Source organism: Poecilia reticulata, linkage group LG8, assembly GCF_000633615.1.
Source record: "Poecilia reticulata strain Guanapo linkage group LG8, Guppy_female_1.0+MT, whole genome shotgun sequence".
Lineage (NCBI taxonomy): Eukaryota > Metazoa > Chordata > Actinopteri > Cyprinodontiformes > Poeciliidae > Poecilia > Poecilia reticulata.
In genome coordinates, this window is record NC_024338.1 from 13,762,524 (window position 1) to 13,782,474 (window position 19,951).

Consider the following 19,951-nt stretch of genomic DNA (forward strand, 5'->3'; position numbering starts at 1 on the left):
TAATACTTTTTAGTTTTTGCTGAACGGTTATTCGACAGGAAAAAGGAGGTATTGGGCTCACATCCTAACCAGACAACTTTCTTCTAAAAATATGAAAGTAAGGTTTCCTGTCACCTCTAAATTGCCAAGATATATCAGCGTGAATGCTTGTCCCTGTTGTGATGACTTGGCAACCTGTTCAAGGTGTGCTCTGCCTCTCAACCACTGACCACTAGATGAGCTCATGGCTCTCTCAATTCTTCAAGGAGCAAGCAGGTAAAGAAAGTGGAAAATCCAAACTAATGTGGTCCTATGTACCTGGCTGTACCCCTCTTGGTAGAAACTTCAGCCATTAACCTCACTCCAGAACATGCAACCAGGTTCTACAGAGTCTTGATACGGGTTTTCTTATTTGATTTGCTGTACTGAAGCAGAGACATTAAAAGCTTAAGGATATTGGTCTTGAAAACTCAGGTTTCAGACACATGGAGGACATTTGGCCCACTCTTCTTTGCAAAATTGTTTTAATTCAGTTTCTTTGTAGAGTGTAAGAGAATGGATGACTTAATTAAGGCCATGCCACAGATTTAACATCAGACTTGGACTATGTCAGTCTAAAAAAAAAAAAATCCTGTTTTTGGTTCCCATCAGTCACAGCTCCTGAAGCAACAAAGCCCCAGGCCATCACTCTGCAAAAGACATGTCTAGCTGTTTCTGCTATGTACTTCTTTAAAAAAAAAAAAAGTCAATCACATACGTATTTTGGGACAAACCTTCAAAAATTATGACCTGCTGTRTGTTGATGATGTGAAAGTTCCTAGACATCATAAAAACATATTTTAATAAATGTTAAGACTGGTCGCTGTGTTGACTTTTTTGAGTCAGTGATGGATTTTCCAAGTAACTGCTCCCTGGATGCCAATTATGACAAATGTGATTCTTAATTTTGAGCTGCAATCCGTTCAATGTTGTTCTGGGTTCTTACATGAACTCCTGGCTGAGTTGTCAATGCGCCATGGAGTAATTTTGGTTGGGTTTCTCAAGACTTATTTGACRATAATCGCTCTCACTTTTCTTCCCTGGACTCAAAAGTCTCTGAAATAGCTTTTTGCTCCTTCCAGACTGATGTGTGTTCATCATGTTGTTTCTGCTAAAGGGGTTTCATGATTTCACAAGTCAGGCAGTAATCGGCCCTGGGTGTGGCTGGTCAAAGCAAGCAAAACAAAACAAAAAAATGCTAATCATAATTAATTCGTGATTCAACAAAGTGGGGGGGGGGGAAATTCCACATAGGATCAGGTTGGTTTGTTTATTTTACCTTCAATAAATGCAATCACCGAATAGCTTTTTGTATTTACTCTGTTATTTATTGGAGACGTCTGTGAAAGGACATAGCTTTTTTTTTTTTACTGTAAAACGTGGTTTATTTCCTCAACTCAACTGCAGTACAGAACAGCGTAGCTCAGCAGCCACTTGCACATTAGGAACAGCATAGCTGAATGATGTGCTGTAAACAAAGTGTCCTTTTATGAGTTTGTTAGTGGAACAGAACAGGAGCTGTAAGTGGGGCACGTCCTGACCTGGGTGGGACAGTTTAACGCCTCAGGAAATATCTGAGTGGATGGAAGCAGACAAACAGCGGGGAGGTCAGGGGMGGGGGTAACATGTGGGTTACAGTCTGATCAATACGCATCGATTTTCAGGGTCTGCAGACGGAGCCCCTTTCGATTTCAGACCCAGAGCTCCAACAGCTCACAGAAAACAGGTATGAGCAGTAATTGGGATTTGAGCCCAACAAAATAAAAGGGGAGGAGCACGGCGAGAACTTCAAGTCGTTATGATTCAAGGGACCGAGCAGAACAACATGCTTCCACTCAGAAATGTGTTGTGAACTTAATCTAGAGAGTACTCCTCCCTCCAGGTCTCTGCTTGACTCCTCAGCTTCTTTTACCCACGTCCTGTACTTCTTATTGATGACAAACTTTGCCTCAAGGGGAGCGGTCGATCAGTTGGTGACCGAGGTCTGCTGCTGCTGTCAAACTTCAGCTGACATGGATCTGTTGCACCGACGGACGCACTGAACAGTTTGGGGGAATTTTCTTCACTCGCCGACTAGTTGCGTCAGGACGAACAGACTGCAATTATTTTGTCTTCAACTTTTTCTTAAAGTTATACCTACGTAAAAAAAAAAAAAAAAAAAAAAACTTTACCAGACATGCAGAAGTTGAACTCAAGCGGGACGCACTGCAGCACGCTGCCCCGGGACGCAGAGCTGCAGCTGCGGTTGGCTGACAGCGGAGGCTCCGGGGAAGGGAGGGAGAACGGCGCAGGGATACATTTCCTCACCCAGCCCGAAGACCAGGGCTCGTTCTGCACCAAGAGGAAGATGCTTGTCGGCTTGGATGTTATATGTCTCTGTGTTGGTAAGCAATTTATTCAAGTCTAACTCATAAAGCTAAAGAAGTCACTGCGTTCGTAGGCCGTTTCAAAACATATAATTGATCATCAACTGTCTTTCTTTTCCAAACTCTCACGTGCATGCTAGGAATAAAGTTGCTTTTCAGGGAGAAAGGAAAGCAGCGACATCAAATGGGAATTTGGTAAAGTTAACACAGCTGCAAAACTGTTTTCCAGAAGTTCCAGGCGTGGAAAATGTTCCAAGAGGAAGAAAACTCACGTGGGGGAGAAAGAGGGAGGGCAGGAGAGAGGGAGGGAGGTACGGCCCAGGCAGGGGTAAAGGGGTGAGAAAGGGGGTGGTCATCTGGCAGCAGCAGAGCTGTCCCGAGAATTCATCTGTTCCCATGGCAACCCCACAAAATTCCCGGGACAAGAACGTGGGAATTAGGATGAAAACATGCCTCGTGCTTGTGTTCTCGTGCTGAAAATTACCCCTCCTCACCGAGCTCTTTAGCCTGTCTCACTGCAGGATTACTGAACGTTATCCCCAAGTAATTTACCATGCACAGCTGAAAAATTTTGTAGGCTTATTATGTGATAAATTAGCTGGCAGAAGCACAAAAAGAATCCTTAATACCAGTATAATAATTGGGGAACCTCTGCCAGGGCTTAATTATGATATGGGAACAGTAGAAATGAGCTATTATGAAATGTGGATGTCAAACAATAATAGCCTTACCTAGGACGCAAATAACAGCAAACAAGGACTTTCGGTATTAATGTTCTAGCATACCTGTCTTGTCTCGAAACAGAAACCATTGCCTGCTTCATGTTCAGACAAAATAACAGATGTAAACAGTCATAGTTGTAATACCAATCTACGTGTACAAACAGACGTGTTTATTTAGGATTTTTCTTTTGATGGGATCAAGATTCAGTGCTGTTATGTTTGGCTGGAAGAGCACAGGTGATGAGGCTTTTATAACAGTCTTAAAAGCCACATAATCAGAACTATTATTGCTGTACTAAGACTGAACTGAACTTTTCAAACATGTGTTGAAAGGATATAAAGCAAATAGGAATGTGAGAATGCTGCATCAAAGTTAGAGTAAGTTTGTTCATCTGGACACAAAATATAATAACGCAATATCAGTGCTTTTTAAAGTTTCATTCCTTTTTATAAATCTTGATGAAATATAAATGTGTTTACATTTTTACTTTTCTTTAAGTTATTATTCCTTTTATTATTACTAAGAAATGAGATTACACGGCTGATGTTTACAAGAATACAAAGTGAAAGTTTTAAGGATGCATTTCAAGCCGGTTCAAAACTTTGCGTCTTGTAGGTTCAAAGCTTATTGGCTCTGTGTTGAATCTTAACCTCGGAGTGGTTGGTAGTGAGTGCTACTTGGTAAATTCTAAAGGTTCAAAGGGTAGATTGGTTTCTGTGACAAACACAGGGAACAGAGAACTGGTGTTGTGTGAGTAAGTGATGATTCGTTTAACTAGCAAACACGGGAGAGGTAGAACCCGTCAAGGCAGACCAACGGGTCTGCTTGTTGGCAGTTGAAGTGTAAGAAATGAAGAGACAAACAAAACTGCTTTGTGAGGCTCTTAGATTCAGTGACACACAATTCTTAACCCTAAAGGTATGCAATTAGCTTTTCACTTACCACTCTTCTTAACAGCTGGTTCCGAAAGTGGTTGGACACCCGTCATCGTCACTCAGTCGAGAAAAAGTCAGTTCTACTAAAACTCTAATTGACCATGCGGCTTTCATTCTCTCAGAGCTTCTTCTAAATTTTTATCCTTAAAGGTTTTGGATTGAGATACATTGAGATGCTTGGTAGACAGCAACTTGCTGCAGAAAAATTGCAGCATAAATTGGATGTAGCATAATTCCCAGATGGACTTCTTAGAAAAATGAAACGCTGCACAGACTTTGTACCTGCTGCTTTGCTGCAGCCTTCCTTGGGGAAGAATATATTTTCTTCATGGGTTAGGATTAGTTTTACAGTGTAAAATCTGTGTCATTTGTTTGGAGGGAGACCAGAGCAGTAAACTTTGCAACAACAAAATTTAACAACATATCTGCCTTGATCTAAATGTAGAGCACAAGAATGTAGTTGTCACAAAACATAGTTTGACATATTCACTAGTATGTAGACATGAAGGATTTTGTGTCCATATAAAAAAAAAGTCAACAGGTGTTGAAGTGTACAAATCTTCTCTATTTGTATTTGTATTAGTTAAAATAACTTGTGGTAGAAACAGTTTAAACAACACATTTAGATTTATTCTTTCCAAAAAGCAGGTGCTTTATATTTGTTGTGCCTTTTTCATCTTTTACCTTTATTACTGAAAAAGAGAAACAATTTCACCAGATGAGGCTCAAGTGTTTGGAAGCAAGATCAAATGTAGGAAAACATAGCTTCGCGGCATAATTGGTGAATGTTGTGTTTGATTATTATTATCCCACATTTTTGTCTGTTCTCTTTTTGTTTTTCCATCACCATGATGTCCCCATCTCTCCTCCTGAACCTTCTGGTTGTAATCACTAAGACACATTTATTATTTATGGCCAGAGTGGATGGTAATCATGGCAGGTGGACTTCTACAGCCCCGCAAATAATGCGTTAAAACAGTCGTTTGCAATTGTGACATGAAATACACCGTAATTAATCATATCATATGTGGCTATAAAAATAAATTACAATTTATAGAGTGACCTATCAGAATACATTTTTATCTGGTACGTCGGTTTTTCTTGGTCAGTACTGGCCATACTTCCAAACTTTTGATCTGTATTTATACAGACCAGTATATCATTTGAAGGTTTATTTATTCTAGTAACTCTATTCACACATTATGCAGAACAATTGCAGTCTGCAGACTGGATATATTCAGGATCTTTGCTGTAGGAAAAAATCTTTGAGTGAACATCAGTGAAATCTATTGAAATCCCCGGCTCTATTGGATAAACTGCTAGTAAAATGCATTAAAGTGTGTTTTTCCTGACTTGTTTGAGAGATCTTTGTTGCGAAGCCCAGCTAGCATTAGATCCACAGTGCGACCTCTTCTTATGAAGTTGCAAATTCTTTGCATGCTGAAGTGAGAGCCTTCAAATCACCACACCATAACACACAATCGGTAATAATTGATATTATTAGCTCTACAGTCTTCCATCTGTTCGATTCATCCTTGTCTTTGTCCTTTTAACCAGCATGCTTGCTGACAGCGGTTGCTGAACTTTGACTCATCTGCTGGCATTTGGAAGTGAATGGCCCCATTTATTGGAAATGAATCGGACTCTTCATTTCACAGCCTGCTTTTCTCAGACGAAGAGAAAAAAAAGAAAATCCCCCTAAAAGACATTTGTTAGATCTTCACAGACAGTTGACCTGGAGTATTATTTGTGCTTTGGATGGGGGAATTTCACCCTGAGGTTTCATCATAATTATGTGATCACCTGAAGAGTGATTAAGTCTTCTGAGGCTTTTAGGGCTTTTCCTCTAAAGTTTAGCTCAATGTGGCAACATAAAATTTCTATGATGTGGTTACATTTCTAGTCTTCAGGGTTATTGACAAAACAAGCAGAGGCTTTGACACAGTCTACCTGATTCTTACTCAACACCAGGTTTGCTGAAAATTGTTATTCTTCAGTTATAAGGCAGGGCTGGTTACAGGCCGCAAAGACATGCACATAATGCTTGCTTCATAGAGATGGATTGTTCTGGATCAGCTCGGCTCTCCTTGTGTAAGCTGCAGAATGCAAATGCCTGAGTTTAGTCAAGTGTTTGCTTGTGTGCTTAAGTATATGTATGCATTCCTGTTGAGACTGTGGGGTTCAGACTAAAACAGAGCTGACAAAATCTGCGCCCTGTGGCTGGGGCTAAGATTTAGGGTCCAAACCTTGAGAGGTCAGCACATTTTGGGTGTTTGTCATTTCTGAAGAGCAAGCATGGACAGGTCTTCCTGTCTTTTCACAGCTTTCCACCTGTATTTGGTGTTCTTCTCCCTGTCGTCACCCCAATAAAGCCTGTTATTGAGTCTCACAAGGATAATTCAAGGATAATTGGGCAATATATGAAGGTGGCATTAGGAGACCTCCTCTAAGCTTATACTGGACCATTAGGAATGCCTTTAGGCTTGACCTTCTTCTAGAGGTTAAACACTGAACTGTGTTCTTTTCACACGTTTGATACGCACAAGAGGTAGAAGCACAGAAAAAGACATGGCTGTGGTTTATCTTAGCTAGATTCACAAAATGAAAGGCAATTTAAAAAAACACCCAGTTTTACAGCAGAATGTGTTTCCCAGCTGAAAAGTAAAAGAAAGCCGTATTCAGATTATCTTCATTGTGGAAAGCAAGATTTGGTTCCAAGACGTGAAGCAGCATGCTGGGACCGTAGATGGCTAGTATCTATGATAGAAATCAGAATTCAAGCAGAGCTCGTTCATTCGACCGTATCTCCACTTACACAACATATTCTTTGTCCCTCTCTTTGCTTCAAGCAAACTTTATTTTAGCAGTTCAGGTGTCCCGAAAGTAAAATCAGTGGTCCAAGTGTGTTCTGCTTTTTACATCTCCATGTGTTTTGGGCGAGTTTATGCCAGAAGGTTTTATTCCTCGTCTTTTGACAGAGAAAGCTGCCGAGTGAGTAAGACGGCTGGAGGCCAACGCGTCACAGCACGTTTGCGTGTGCCTGCCCAGGAATATTAAATAGCTTGCAATGTGTGTAATTTAGTGTGTGTGCGTGTGTGTGTGTAAAAGTGTATGAGTCATATGGCTTCTAATTCCAACGCTACTACAGCGGCCATGTGCTTGCTGTTTGTTGACAAATTTGCCGGTCCTGTTTTTCTGAACGTCTTGGGCCCTGACTCCCTGAAGTTATGGAACAAACTGGCGTCACTCTGGGGCTGACAGATGGAGAGCTATTAAAAAGTGGCTCAGTCAAATCATTAGTCAGTGGAAGAAGTGACTCTGCATTCTGCCTCTTATTAGTGTATTAATGCATCTTCTTTCCATTTGACAGCACGGTCAGGGTTCAGGAATCCATTAAGAGTTCCTTTCTCCAGAAAGACTACCATCCACTGCACTGCACTTTACTGTATTGCTTTGTTCTCCTGTTAGTATGTTACAGGACCGAGAAATGTCTCAGTTGCCTAAAGGCTGAGGGGCAAGTGAAAGCCTGTATGAGCCGACATCCTTTGGGAGGGATATGGAAGGATACAAGATGAAGATCTACAATAAAGGGCAAAGGTTCAACCTTTGGTACCTGTGGGATCCTATACACAGCTGTCTGTTTATATCTCAGCAAGGAATACTCAAAAAAACAATTTTGGCTGCCGAAAGCTTCAAATGTAATTTTAATGAGACAGCTGCAGTCTAGATGACAGTTCCATAAGTGCCTTTGGTGGTTTATTGGTATTAGCCTTAATGAGTGAACGAAGATCCGTGCAGCATTTCAAACCTCAGCGCTCGTTAGTTGGAATCGGTCTGGAGAGGGGTCTCCACCAAGTTTTCCACCTGACTTTGATTACAAACAATAGCACTGCCTTTGAGTGTTTCAAAAGTAATGCCGCTTCTTCTTCTGTTTAAATAAACTTTCATCTCACCATCATGAGATGTGTAATGTTTATTGGAAAGTATGCTTTTCCCTTTAAATCACCACAACCAGGTTGGACTGTTCATACACAAGAACTGTTCTCCTCCTTTGAAAATAACCTTGTCTCTTATCTAAGGCCTCTTAGATAAGACACAACAACTACTTATCTTATGCCACTGGTTTGTCCTTCCCTCACAATGACTATCTCTGGTCAGGTCAGATGAACCCTGCAGAGTGTCAGGCTGCTAATAGTCAAAATGTCACTAGGTCTGTGTAAACCCATCATGTTTCTGTCTGAGTCAACATGCTGGCGTACCAAGAACTTCCAACCATTTCTTCTTTTGATTTGACATTTGATTTCAGGTCAACATAAGGCATGCAGTCCACTTTTGGCTCCAGTCGGAAGTTGTTGTTCCAGCAAGTTTCCATTTAAATCAGAACTGACCAACATACCCATCCACATTTCCAAATATATAGTACCGTCACTTCTTGTCAACTTCATAATAAATGCATTTTCTGTCATCCAGTCCACCACCCTGTCTTGTTTTCACATCGCCACCATTCACCTTTCTGTGTGCACCCTTACCCTCTCACCACAAAAGCCCTCCAAAGGACACCTTGAAGGTTTCCAAGGTGCATATAGCTGGAACATGTCCCTTTTGTTCCTGCTGAATAAGACAGACAGACATGCATGACACTCCACTCATACCCTTAGCACCGAAACTGGGCTCCAGGAAGCCGGGCATTGAAGTGTGAAGAGAACAGAAGCAGCTGTGGGTAGCATGTCTCCTCTGGCCAGTGGCAACAATAAAGGTGTTAAAGGGCATGGTGGATTTTTTTTTTTAAAGTAATGCAAGTTAAATCCAGGTAGAAATAGTTGTGGTTTATTTTTCTTGTATGTCTGTTTATTGATTTAAGCCGATGATATCATTGTTTTTAGCTAGACTGGTGCCTTGTGCTGAATCACTGTCTTTCTCTCTGGGCATTTTCTTGTCTCCCATAAGATGCATGATGATAAATGAAGCAGAGAGGGATTCTTGCTTTGGGTCCAGCTGCAGAAGACGTCGATGGTATCTTAGGGTTCAGGATATGAGTCTGTTGTGACTCCTCAGACCTCTTTGTTCTTCGGTGATAAATCTCTTTGTGGTGCCATTGGGGCAGACAAAATACATCAGAAGGGAAAATAAAGAACGTGTCAGTGCAGCAGGAGTTTAATTGTTCTCCCGCCTGTCCATCACCTGAACTGGGTCACCAAGAAAGAACAGGGCAGGACATTGTCTACTGGCAATTGCATAATGTCATTGGGCTTTAATTGGTGGTGAGAGTGAAACATAATTTCTCACATTGCCACAAAAGACCTAGCTCAGACTTTATAGAGATTACTTGGATGCCAGTTTTCTGGCATCACAAGCGAAAACCCTCGCTGCTGTTTATCGGCATATTAGGGAAGACGTCAGGCTGCTCCTTGTATTGTTACTGGGGATTATTGTGGCCATAAAAGCCTCAGTATATGTCAATGCATCATTTTGCTACCCAGCATTTTTTTTCTGCCTCTTTTTAAAGGGTTGGCCAGAAGAAAAATAAGCAGCTTGGAAGATTTATGTAGAATATGTTGGTACGTGTAAGCTGGTCAAAGGCCAACAGGAGATGGACCACCCGTCGGGGTGGCTGCATAGCTCAGTCCCAAGCTGCAGGCCAGATAGACCTGTGTTGACAGGTCACTAATTGTGTGTCCTTCACTTTTGTCAAAGGGCAAAAGCTGATCCAAGCCTGTGCTATTGGGTGCAATAATACGGGTGGCCATTACTGCTGCTTAGATCTAGCTTCAGGCTGTGTCCCTTATCTGTGAGGTTGGATAGACTGTATGACAGATAGAAGTATTATACACCGAGGTTATCTAGGCATGTGATTTTATAAGAGCGCCTTGAATGTACCGCATGTCCTTGTGATATTTTATTTTTTTAGATTACTCCGTTGGCATTGTATATTTTGATGAGTTGTTTTCATTCTGAGTAATTCTTTTCCCTTTCTGCTCTTGTGGTGTGTTTAGTTGTCTATTAGTCTGTGGGTTTAAGCTTATTTGTATGTAATTGTGGGTTTTAAAGTGTATATGAATCTCTGTAGGCATGTGAGGGGTATTCTCTTAGCTGAGGCGGGGTCGTGTTTACAGAGCGGGTCCCAGCAGAACCCAGATCCCTGACCCTCACATTCCAGAACCGCCACTAATCGCCTCCGTGTGCTGCTGCTCTTGGAGAAGCCCTTGTTGCATCTTTCATTACTCTGTCTATTGAATTTTTTTTCTCACACAACCATTACTGCCCAAATCATCAATAATCTTTCACCTGACTGCCCATTTTAGCCTTGTTTTTACTTTGACACTCCATAACAGAGAATAACTATAATTTGCTTACTTTTTGCTCGCAATCTTTAATTACTTCCTTGTTATTTTCTTGTTGTTGGTTGTTGTTTTTCTCCCCTCACAGTGAGCTCATTCTGCACCGTGGTCATAGATGTGTAAATTAGAACCAGAAGAGTTTCTCAGAATGGGGCTCGTCTCCCCTCCTTCTTCTCCCTCTTTCTTTTCTGTCCCTTTTGACTATTTGAAAGAATTCTGGCTCTAAAGCCAGGCCCAGAGAGCAGCACATTTTGGTTCGGCTGTTGGAGCTGAACCACTTCTCTGCCTCCTCTCGGTTTCCTCGCAGGCCCTCCTGTTCTGGCTTTCTTTTAAGCATGCCTAGGCCAGGTGCAGAGGTTGGCTCACAGCTGCCTGATAGATGATGTGACAGTCTCTGGAGGGTTTTTGTGCCTTGTTGTGAAAACAGCTTGTGTAGCTGCAAAGCAAACAAGAGTTTGTAATGCGCGGTTAGGCCTGTGCATTTGGTTTATGTTCTTTTTTTATTGATTAACTAATTTTGAATGTGAATCACCGGATGATGAAGGTAACTTTTGTGGTTGATTTGAAGCCGGAGTGACTTGCGTCATGTTACTGTTAATACTGTTTAATGTATATTAGAGGCAAGTTGCACCATACTCAGAAACAGGGCTATTGCACAAGCCATCCTCATTGCCACTCACTGGTTGATAAAACATACCTCTGTCTGGCTCAGCATTTCACGGGTCCCATTAGACACTGAGCAATGAAAATGATCCCTTAAAAAGTCCATGTTCATTCTGTAACAGCACCGTGTTTGGACCCTAATGGTGGGCCTATCCATTATCTCTCTGTCAATGCAGCAACATATTGATTGCTGAAAAAGGACTGGCTCTATCGTAAAACCCGATGAGGCGTCCAAAAGGGGATGCTAATGGATTTCATGGACGAGCAAAAAGCCTGTGTCTGTGTTTGTCACAAAACTGCCTCAGTTATGCTTAACATACGTCGGTTATGTTCAAATGGTGACTATCTAAGAGGAAAAATTCTGCACCCAAATATTGTTTAAAACGTTTTCAGCTGCATATCAAATTGTTGTGAACTGTTGGGTGATACAAATTACTGTTGGCATCCAGTTTTAAGCTAGACTGTTGTAGATTAAACTGACTGCAACGGAGAAACACACACTAAAATGTCTGAATTAAATATACATTTTCAATAGCAAAAAGCAAGCTTGACACCCTTCCTCAAACAATTTTCTGTTTCAGTTTCCTATAATTAGGAGTCTACTATTTAACATAACATTTTCTTTTACGCTAATACCTCTTAGAATATATTGCCTGAAAAACAAGTTCATTTACATTTACATTTGGTTTTGTTACTTTGTTGCATAACTTAACACAGCGCATAACCTGAACCCCACAATCCCCACGGTAAAACCTGGTGGCAGCATCGTGCTCTTGGGATACCCTTCTGCTGCAGGGACAGGGAAGTTGGTCAGAGTTGAACTGAGTTAAATTACTGGAAGAAAACTTGTAAAAAGCTGTGGCAGACTTGAGACTGGGCCGCAGGTTCACCGTCAGGCAGGACAACATCAAACATCCAGTCAGAGCCACAAAGGATTTTGATCAAAGCATGTTCGTGTATTAGAATGGCCCAGACGAAACCCTTAAGCTGAGACCAAAATCAAATTAAGAATCTTTTGCAATACTTGAAAATTACTGTTTATAAACTTTTCACTCAATTTCTATTCTACATAAAATCACAAGATATAAAAGTTAGTGTGTAGGTATGGAAAGCTGGTAAAAATACACCTGCAAAAGAATTACGTTAAGCTGTTTTTGTCGAAGGTAGAATATTAATGCATGCTTTTCAGATTTTTAGTTGTTAAAAAGGTTTTGAGGTCATTTATCATTTTCCTTCCAATTAACAGTTATGGATTAATTTGAGTCGATCTGTGACACAACACCAAGGTTGGTGGTTGCGGCCTAAAATGTGAAGAAGTCCAAGTCTTGCGAATCTTTTTGTGAAGCATGTCTTCTGTGCCGACCATTAGGAAGATTTTTCTGTGTGGTCTGTCAGGGTTGCAAAACCTCTGTGGTCGCTACACATTTTAAGCGGCTCTGCGTCTCAAGATTTATGGGATTTCTAAATATGGCATAAAGTACATGCATATCAATTTACTGTTAAAGCTTRGTCTTTTGACTCGCTTTACATGATTTAAAATCAAAGACGTCAAAACAAAAGCTGAACATAAATGATGAAAGGATACCTGTGGGAGGTGTATGGGTGTGTGTATGCATGTGGTGACTGAATGAGATGAGTGAGAGATTGGGGTCAGATGAGAGGTGCCTCCTATCTGTCTCCCTCTCTTTGTTGGCGTCATGGCCCCTGCTATCTGTCTGCTGTGGGTTTTCCTCTCTGCTTCCATGCTAAACTTCCTAAACTATGGCTCTGTTTTGTCTTTCTGTAAGGGCAACTTGACTTTGAACAGAGTTCAACCAGTTAATCTTGACTGTAGCAGACCTTTGTAAATCACGTTATCGTGCAATATGAGAGTTTAGTCTCAGGAGTATTCAGAATTTTAAGTGGCAGAAGAAGATAATTGCCATGGCAACTGTTTATCTGTACAGTGAGAGTGATGTTGAATTGAYGTGAAAGAGCTGAATGRAGACAATACAATACCTGACAATGGCTAAACGGATTATATTTAAACCTTAGATGCGTGTTTTCAGACCACTGTTTGTGTGTTGGAGGGTGTGTTTGCTTGTTGTTTCTCTTGCCTGGATTTAAAGTGTATATCCTGTGCACTACAAAGTCACGTAGTCTGAGAGATTCCCTGGCAGGAGCAGCGCTTTTGGCCTGGGCGCGTTCCAACCAGCGAGCAGGCCTGGGATGAGAAGGAGAGGCAGAGGTTAATGATTAGTCCCATGTTCTCACTGCATTCCACAGGGGAACGGGGGGACATGGGATAAAGAAATGGAGGATTCTGGGTAAGCCTTTACAAGGTTATTGGCTGTTAGTTTAAAAGTACATTCATTAGTTTTTTAGTGTTTTGGTGGGTGGAGTGGTGTACTGAAACAGTATTGCCGCTCTTATCACTGAAGCCTTGCACAACTTTTAACTTTCACCGTCTGACTGGGCTGTCTGTTTTGCAAAAGTTAGACTTTGACCTCCATTTTGATAATCACTTACCAGGCTGAAAAGTCAGGTTAGATGATTACTCATTACTGGTTTAAAATTAGATCTCTTCGAAGAGTGAATTCATTGTTCTTTTTTGCTCTCTGAAGTTCTCCGGTTTTTGTTACTGTGCTCTGTAATGCCCTCTTCCTCCTTCCTCTTTTGGATTTTCCACTTCTTCTGAACTTTCCAGTGCCATGCTCGTTTTTCCGTGTCTTTGTCTGTCAGTCCTCTTCCTTCTTCCTGCCCCCAATAGCTGCATCCAGATTGATGCAGCTATGAGTGGAATGTCTTTCCCCAGATTSTGTACCCAAATGCCTGATACATAATATCGCTCCTTACTTTACCTGTATCTCATGACAGAAGTCAGGAGAACGCCAGCCTTTTATGCTGCCAACAGCCTGTGTCTGCATAAAKCTGCCCCCCCATCTCTCTTTCTTTGTGTCTCTGTGATCCTTGACTCACAAACCACAACTCAGACATTCATCAAGTCATCTTTTGTTTTTGTCTGCTTCTCRATCCTCACCCTTTTTTTCTTTTTCTTCTCTCATCAGCTTCCATCCCATTTTTTGCATGTGAATTGAAGGCAGTGACTCCGTATGAACGAGGCTTTTTCTGCGGAGACGACAGCATCACCTATCCATACCTGGAGACGGAGGCCATCCCCGACACCCTGCTCATCGCAGGCGGCATCGCCATCACCGGCTTAACAGTAAGGCCGCCCATATATAAGTTCCTCATRTTTTTTTCCACACACTTGTCCRGCGTGACATTAACAAACCAATTTCTGCTGTTTCTGTTCCAGATTGCTCTGGGCGAGTGCTACCGTGTGCGCTTTCGAGGCGTGCTCTCACGAGCTTTTGTTAGAAACCACTACGTGTCGTGCCTGTACAAGGAACTGGGAAGCTTCCTGTTTGGCTGTTGTGTGGGGCAGTCTCTCACAAACATGGCCAAGCTCAGTGTGGGGCGCCTGCGGCCGAACTTCCTCTCTGTGTGTAACATCACATACGAATCCATTAACTGCACTCGTGGCAGCTACGTCAATCAGGTCAAATGCAATCCACGCAATGACAAGCTGGTGGTAGAGGCAAGGTGTGTGTCTATGTTTCTTCTTTATTTTCTTTGTGCTCAGTGATAAAGTGCAAACCAAGGGTGGGTTATGSTGTTGGTTAACTCAAGCAGTTAATGTGTGACATGTGACATCTTTTATTAATCTTCTCTTTCAGGAAATCCTTTTTTTCCGGGCATGCTTCCTTCGCCATGTACACCATGCTCTATCTGGCAGTAAGTGCTTTACAAACACATTTTCCCAGAAACTAATCACAGACACGACCTTCACTTTCACTTACGAGCATATATGCTGCAATTACTAAAGGTGTTTTTTTTTTCTCCCAAGTGCTGCAGCTCCAACTTTCTCTTTAGTGAAATAAAACTTTGAAGTACTGATCCATTGAGGCTAGAGAACCAAATTTGCGAGCATTCATGAATCAACTCAACACAGATGAACAAACACCGACAGGCATGTGCTGTTTAATACATCAACTCCTGATTGTGAAGGAGGGGATGTTCGAGAGCGGCAGTTCCCAACATGCATCCTGCCTCAGATCGAAAGAGTTGGAGAGACGGAGAGAGATGGTGGGGGCTGGAGAACGAGGGAGGCTGTTTTCCACTGGGAGCATGAATAGATGAAGAGACTCCACAAACAGAGGAGGCCTTGTTGTGGTTCTCATTTAGCAGRGGGGGTGGAGGGCTGAAAGTGCCTGCTGAGAGATCGACAGGCTTCTTTCAGCAATAGACACCCTCTAAACCCCCTCCTCCAATTCCCCCCTCCATCTCTTCATCTCTCTCCCTTTGAATGCACTGCCCAGCGCTCATGGCTGCTTTGTGAGAGAGAAGTGACAGTTAGAGGGAGACAAAAGCCTGTCATCATCCATACAGTGTCCACATTCCTTGTGTATTACCCATAATTAATCCATAATTGATCATTTCAGATGACCTAAATATTTCCATGCACAAAGTAGCCCCTCTTATGTTTMATTCATTTGCTTTATGCTGCTGGAAAAGAAAGCTTCAGTGTGTCTAACTGGGATTTTATGTGATGTGATCTTTATGTTGGTCTATGTGTGACGTGGGCAAAAAATAAAAAAATGCCTGTTTTTCTTTTTTGTTTTTATTTCTTACCAGTAAAATCCCTTGATAGTCCTAAATAAAACCCAGTGCTACCAACTACCTTTAGATGCCACCCTGAAATAATAAAAAAACATTTTCTTCCAACCAAACAACCCATAACTGTGGCTGAGAAATTAAAGTTGAAAATTACTTTCACATAAAGAAGTCTATTGATGTCTAAATGTGGTTGAAAAGTGGTTTGGTTCAAATGGTCTAACCAAGTCTGACTTTCAATGACTTTTTCTTTAAAAGGGGCCTAGAAAAGTAAAAATTTCAACATTTCTTTCTGGCTAAGTAGAGACGAGRAGTGACSAGCCTGAAGGAGCTATTGAGCAGAARAAAAAGATTCTTTAGGGAATTATTGAGAATCCTGAAGGCCAGAGCAGCTCTGTGGGATTCTGCAACACCTCTTCAACCTTAGCTTGATCCAGAAGAAGGTTCCAGAGTTGTGGAAAACATCCTGTCTTTTTTCAGTACAGAAGAAAACTCACTCATCAGCGACTGTAGACCAGTCGCCCTGACATCCCACATCATGAAAGTGCTGGAGAGACTCCGGTTGGCTCACCCGAGTAAGCAGACAAGACATTTCAGGACCTCCCTGCAGTTTGCTTATCACCGTGGAGTTGGAGTTGCCATCATTCATCTGCTTCAACAAACCCACTGTCACCTGGAAACAGGAGGCAACACTGAAAAATCACGTTCTTTAATTTCTCCAGTGCATTTAACTCAGTTCAACCTGATGTGCTTCATCAGAAACTTCAGAAGACACAGGTGGAGGCCATCAATGACTACCTGACAAACAGACCACAGTTTGTRAGACTGAAGGACAGTGTGTCTTACCAGGTGGTCAGAAACACAGGAGCACCACAGGGGACAGTATCCTCGTCGTTCCTTTTCACTCTCTACACTTCATGCTTCCAGCACAAGTCCAACTCTTGTCATCTGCAGAAATACTCAGATGATTCTGTAGCTGTCGGGTGTATCAGAGATGGACAAGAAGTTGAGTCCAGAAAACTGGTGGACCCAGTATGGGAACAATCATCTCATCTTGAACGTGAACAAAACCAAAGATTTGATTGTAGGTTTCAGGAGAAACAGGGTTAAATCAAACCCTATTTCCATCGTGGGAGAATAAGTGGAGGTGCATACGTTGTTTTACAAAAGATGTAGTAAAAAGTATTGTTTCTGGAAGGCTGTATTTATATATATAAAAAAGCAAAGTTCTATACATATTTTTCTCGTAAATTTGACAGTTATACCACATACATATCCTTTACAAGGTGATGAAGTTGATAGTTGTAACAGGACTACTGGAAAAGAGAAACAACAGGAAATAAAAAATAATAAGAGGTGTTCAGACAGACAGACAGCTTTGCACATTGGCTTGCTTCTTCCTAATGTTTCAATAATGTGTAGACGACTCAGGCCTGTAGGTACATGCCTCTCGGACTGCAGCCAGCTGCTTGTGCACAAAGCAGTGGGAGTAACACCTGCTCACAGTGGAAGTTGAGAAAAACCCAACGAAGGTCGACTTTCCTGGAGGAATGTGGGCCCTGTTGTCTGATAAGCCCAGACAGACCGCAGATAGCTTTTTAAAGCTCTTCCTGCCTCAACATCGCACTTAAATACATTTTGAAGCCGCAAATTTCTATTTTCCCTTTAGCGCCGATGTGGTTGATGAACGTAGGRATGGGACACGGCATAAGAACTGTTTATGGCGTCACGCCAAGTTTCTGTTTTCCCTCTGGGTTGCAGATGGAGCGGATGCTCATCTTTCACTTAAAGCACTTTGTCTCCGTTTGCAGAACTTTAGTCATTAAACATAATCACAGTTTTATGTGTTTGGGGCATGCATTAGCACACAAGCATCTACATGCATATATTAATAGTGTGGGGATTGTATAATAACAGTATTTATCTTCTTTTTTTTTTCAGTTCTACCTGCAGGCTAGGCTGTCRTGGCGAGGAGCTCGATTATTGCGTCCGCTGGTGCAGTTCCTCTTAGTGATGCTGGCCATCTACACAGGCCTGAGCCGCATCTCCGACTACCGCCACCACCCCACTGATGTCCTCACCGGCTTCATACAAGGAGGGCTCACTGCATACTGGGTGGTATGTTCAGAGTTACTTTCCTCCTTGMAGGATGAATTTCTGTTTCCTTCCGAGGAGTTAGGTTAAACAGTAGTCTCGTTCCACCACCTCACTCTGCTCTCTCATGTGGGGTTTGTGTATATCTCCTGACATGCTTCTTTTTCTTTTCCTTTTTTTGCATCTCTGCCTGCAGGCTTTTCACATCTCGTCCATGTTCAAGCCCTGTACCCGTTCAGACATGTCTCCAACAAGCGTGTGCCTAGAGAGTCCACTGTCCAGCCAGCAAACGGTTTGCTAGCAGGTGGTGTCAGAAGACAAACAAGAGGGGATGGACTGCAATACAGCAAGAGCAACAGATGTTGAAAAGAGAAACATTAGTATATAAAGTAAGGGAATCATTTCAAGACAAGGATGTGATAGAGTACAATCTAACGCAAGCTTATACATCTTGACATACTCATTCACACGCTGACGTACTTTCATGAAACACGTTCACACACCCGTGAAATGCAACAGGCTCATACGGCGGTACGTAAAACCTGCCCAGTGAAAAGAATGAATATTTCAGATATTTTTTATATAAATATAAGATATATACATATTCTACAAGATGATTTTATAAGCTGCTAATGTTAAAAGTTTTTTTGGTCCTTTATTTTTTATTTTTTCCAAAATGTGGAGGGTTTTAGAGTTTGTCTTGGCTTTCAGAGCACATCTAATCACTCTTTGATCACGAGTGATCCATGGGGAAATACCAGCCTCCTCTTTATTTTTTTGCTTCTCTGTTCAACTGGGAAAATATCGACCAGCAGCTTTGAACGTAGAGCACCGCACCACTTCAGATGTGAAGAGCGCTTTGCACAAGTCAGCAGAACTAGCAGAGATGACCAACGAGCACTTGTGTACGTGTGGGACCATCTTTACCTCCGGTGCTACGATGGGCCACTTTCCACCTCCGGCTGCCTGGCATCACCTCGACTAAACAATACAKTACAATACAATACAATGTTATCGTTCTCTTAGGAGTAGCCGAGTTGGTTTCGGCTCTTCTTCTGCAACACCACTTTTTTTGTACTAACCACTTTTCTCAGAAGGTGGAGGCTTGACTGAATTTTTTGTAACCTCTGACTTTTGCCCCGGACTCCAATCTCTAAGCTGCACCTTGATTTATGCCACTGAGACAGGAGACGTTGCTCTCCTGTATATCAAAATTAATAGCACTTGACCGTAGATAACCTTCTAATTATAATCTATGTTAAATGTTTTATTACAATTGAATAATCAGTGTTTATTATTCTTAACTTCAAACTCATACTATGATTTTGTCTTAAGATTCTAATTGTGCAAACTGTATGTAAATAGCTGTCATTTTATGAACCACACAGAATTTTAAAAGTATTAGTTCCAAGTCTTGGACAGATTTTACTTGTTTGTGTAAGTGTATGTACAGGTGCAGAGTGTCTTGCCTTTTGTAACAACTAGACTGAGCCACAGTTATTATCACAAAGCTATATGTGTTGCGTTCCCAGTTATTGTTGTTTGTTTATGTCTATATCTGTGAATGCCGCACAGGCAGAAATAACCACTGTACTCAAAAAAAAAAAAAAAAAAAGGAAAAAAATCCCAACCAAACCATTAAAGTGAATGTCAACAGTTTTCAACTTTTCCTGCTGTCTGTTATTTTTGGAAGAAGGAAATGTGAAGCACGATTTTCTTTCCCATGTCTGCCTGCTGTACTGTTGCAAAATACGGTGTTAGGCAAAATACAATGGGCCAATCAGAAACAGCAAATCAGAATCCTTTTCAAAACAAACAAAAAACACTGTTAGCAAGAAAGGGCAATACCAGTTAATATGACAGAAAAACAAATTTAATTCAACCTTATTTACAAAAACATTTCATATAGACAGGTTTACAGAGATTGAAAGCAAGACAAGTCAGTAGAAACACACATGAGAAATTATGAATTTAAGCTTGATAAAACGTGAAGATTTAGTCAATTATAAGGGGTTTGAAACTCTGGAAGCTTCATAGATTAGCAAGGAAATTCTGGATATATTATGTAGAAATGAATACAAAAATGTTTATCAAGGTTTAGTTTAGAAAGTTGCAGCAACTTTGCAGTTTTATGTTTATTTGTATTGTCACTGCTGCT

At 41.5% G+C, this 19,951-nt stretch overlaps 1 protein-coding gene across 1 annotated transcript; it reads left to right on the forward strand.

The window, feature by feature from the left end:
• The first annotated feature begins 1,614 nt into the window (after positions 1 to 1,614).
• On the forward strand, positions 1,615 to 19,408 carry ppap2d (phosphatidic acid phosphatase type 2D). The gene is made up of 6 exons (XM_008416071.2): positions 1,615 to 2,402; positions 14,091 to 14,248; positions 14,342 to 14,628; positions 14,763 to 14,820; positions 17,641 to 17,817; positions 17,990 to 19,408. The coding sequence occupies exons 1-6, from the start codon at positions 2,195 to 2,197 to the stop codon at positions 18,092 to 18,094; spliced, it is 993 nt and encodes a 330-aa protein (XP_008414293.1). The 5' UTR covers positions 1,615 to 2,194; the 3' UTR covers positions 18,095 to 19,408.
• Positions 19,409 to 19,951: the final 543 nt, after the last annotated feature.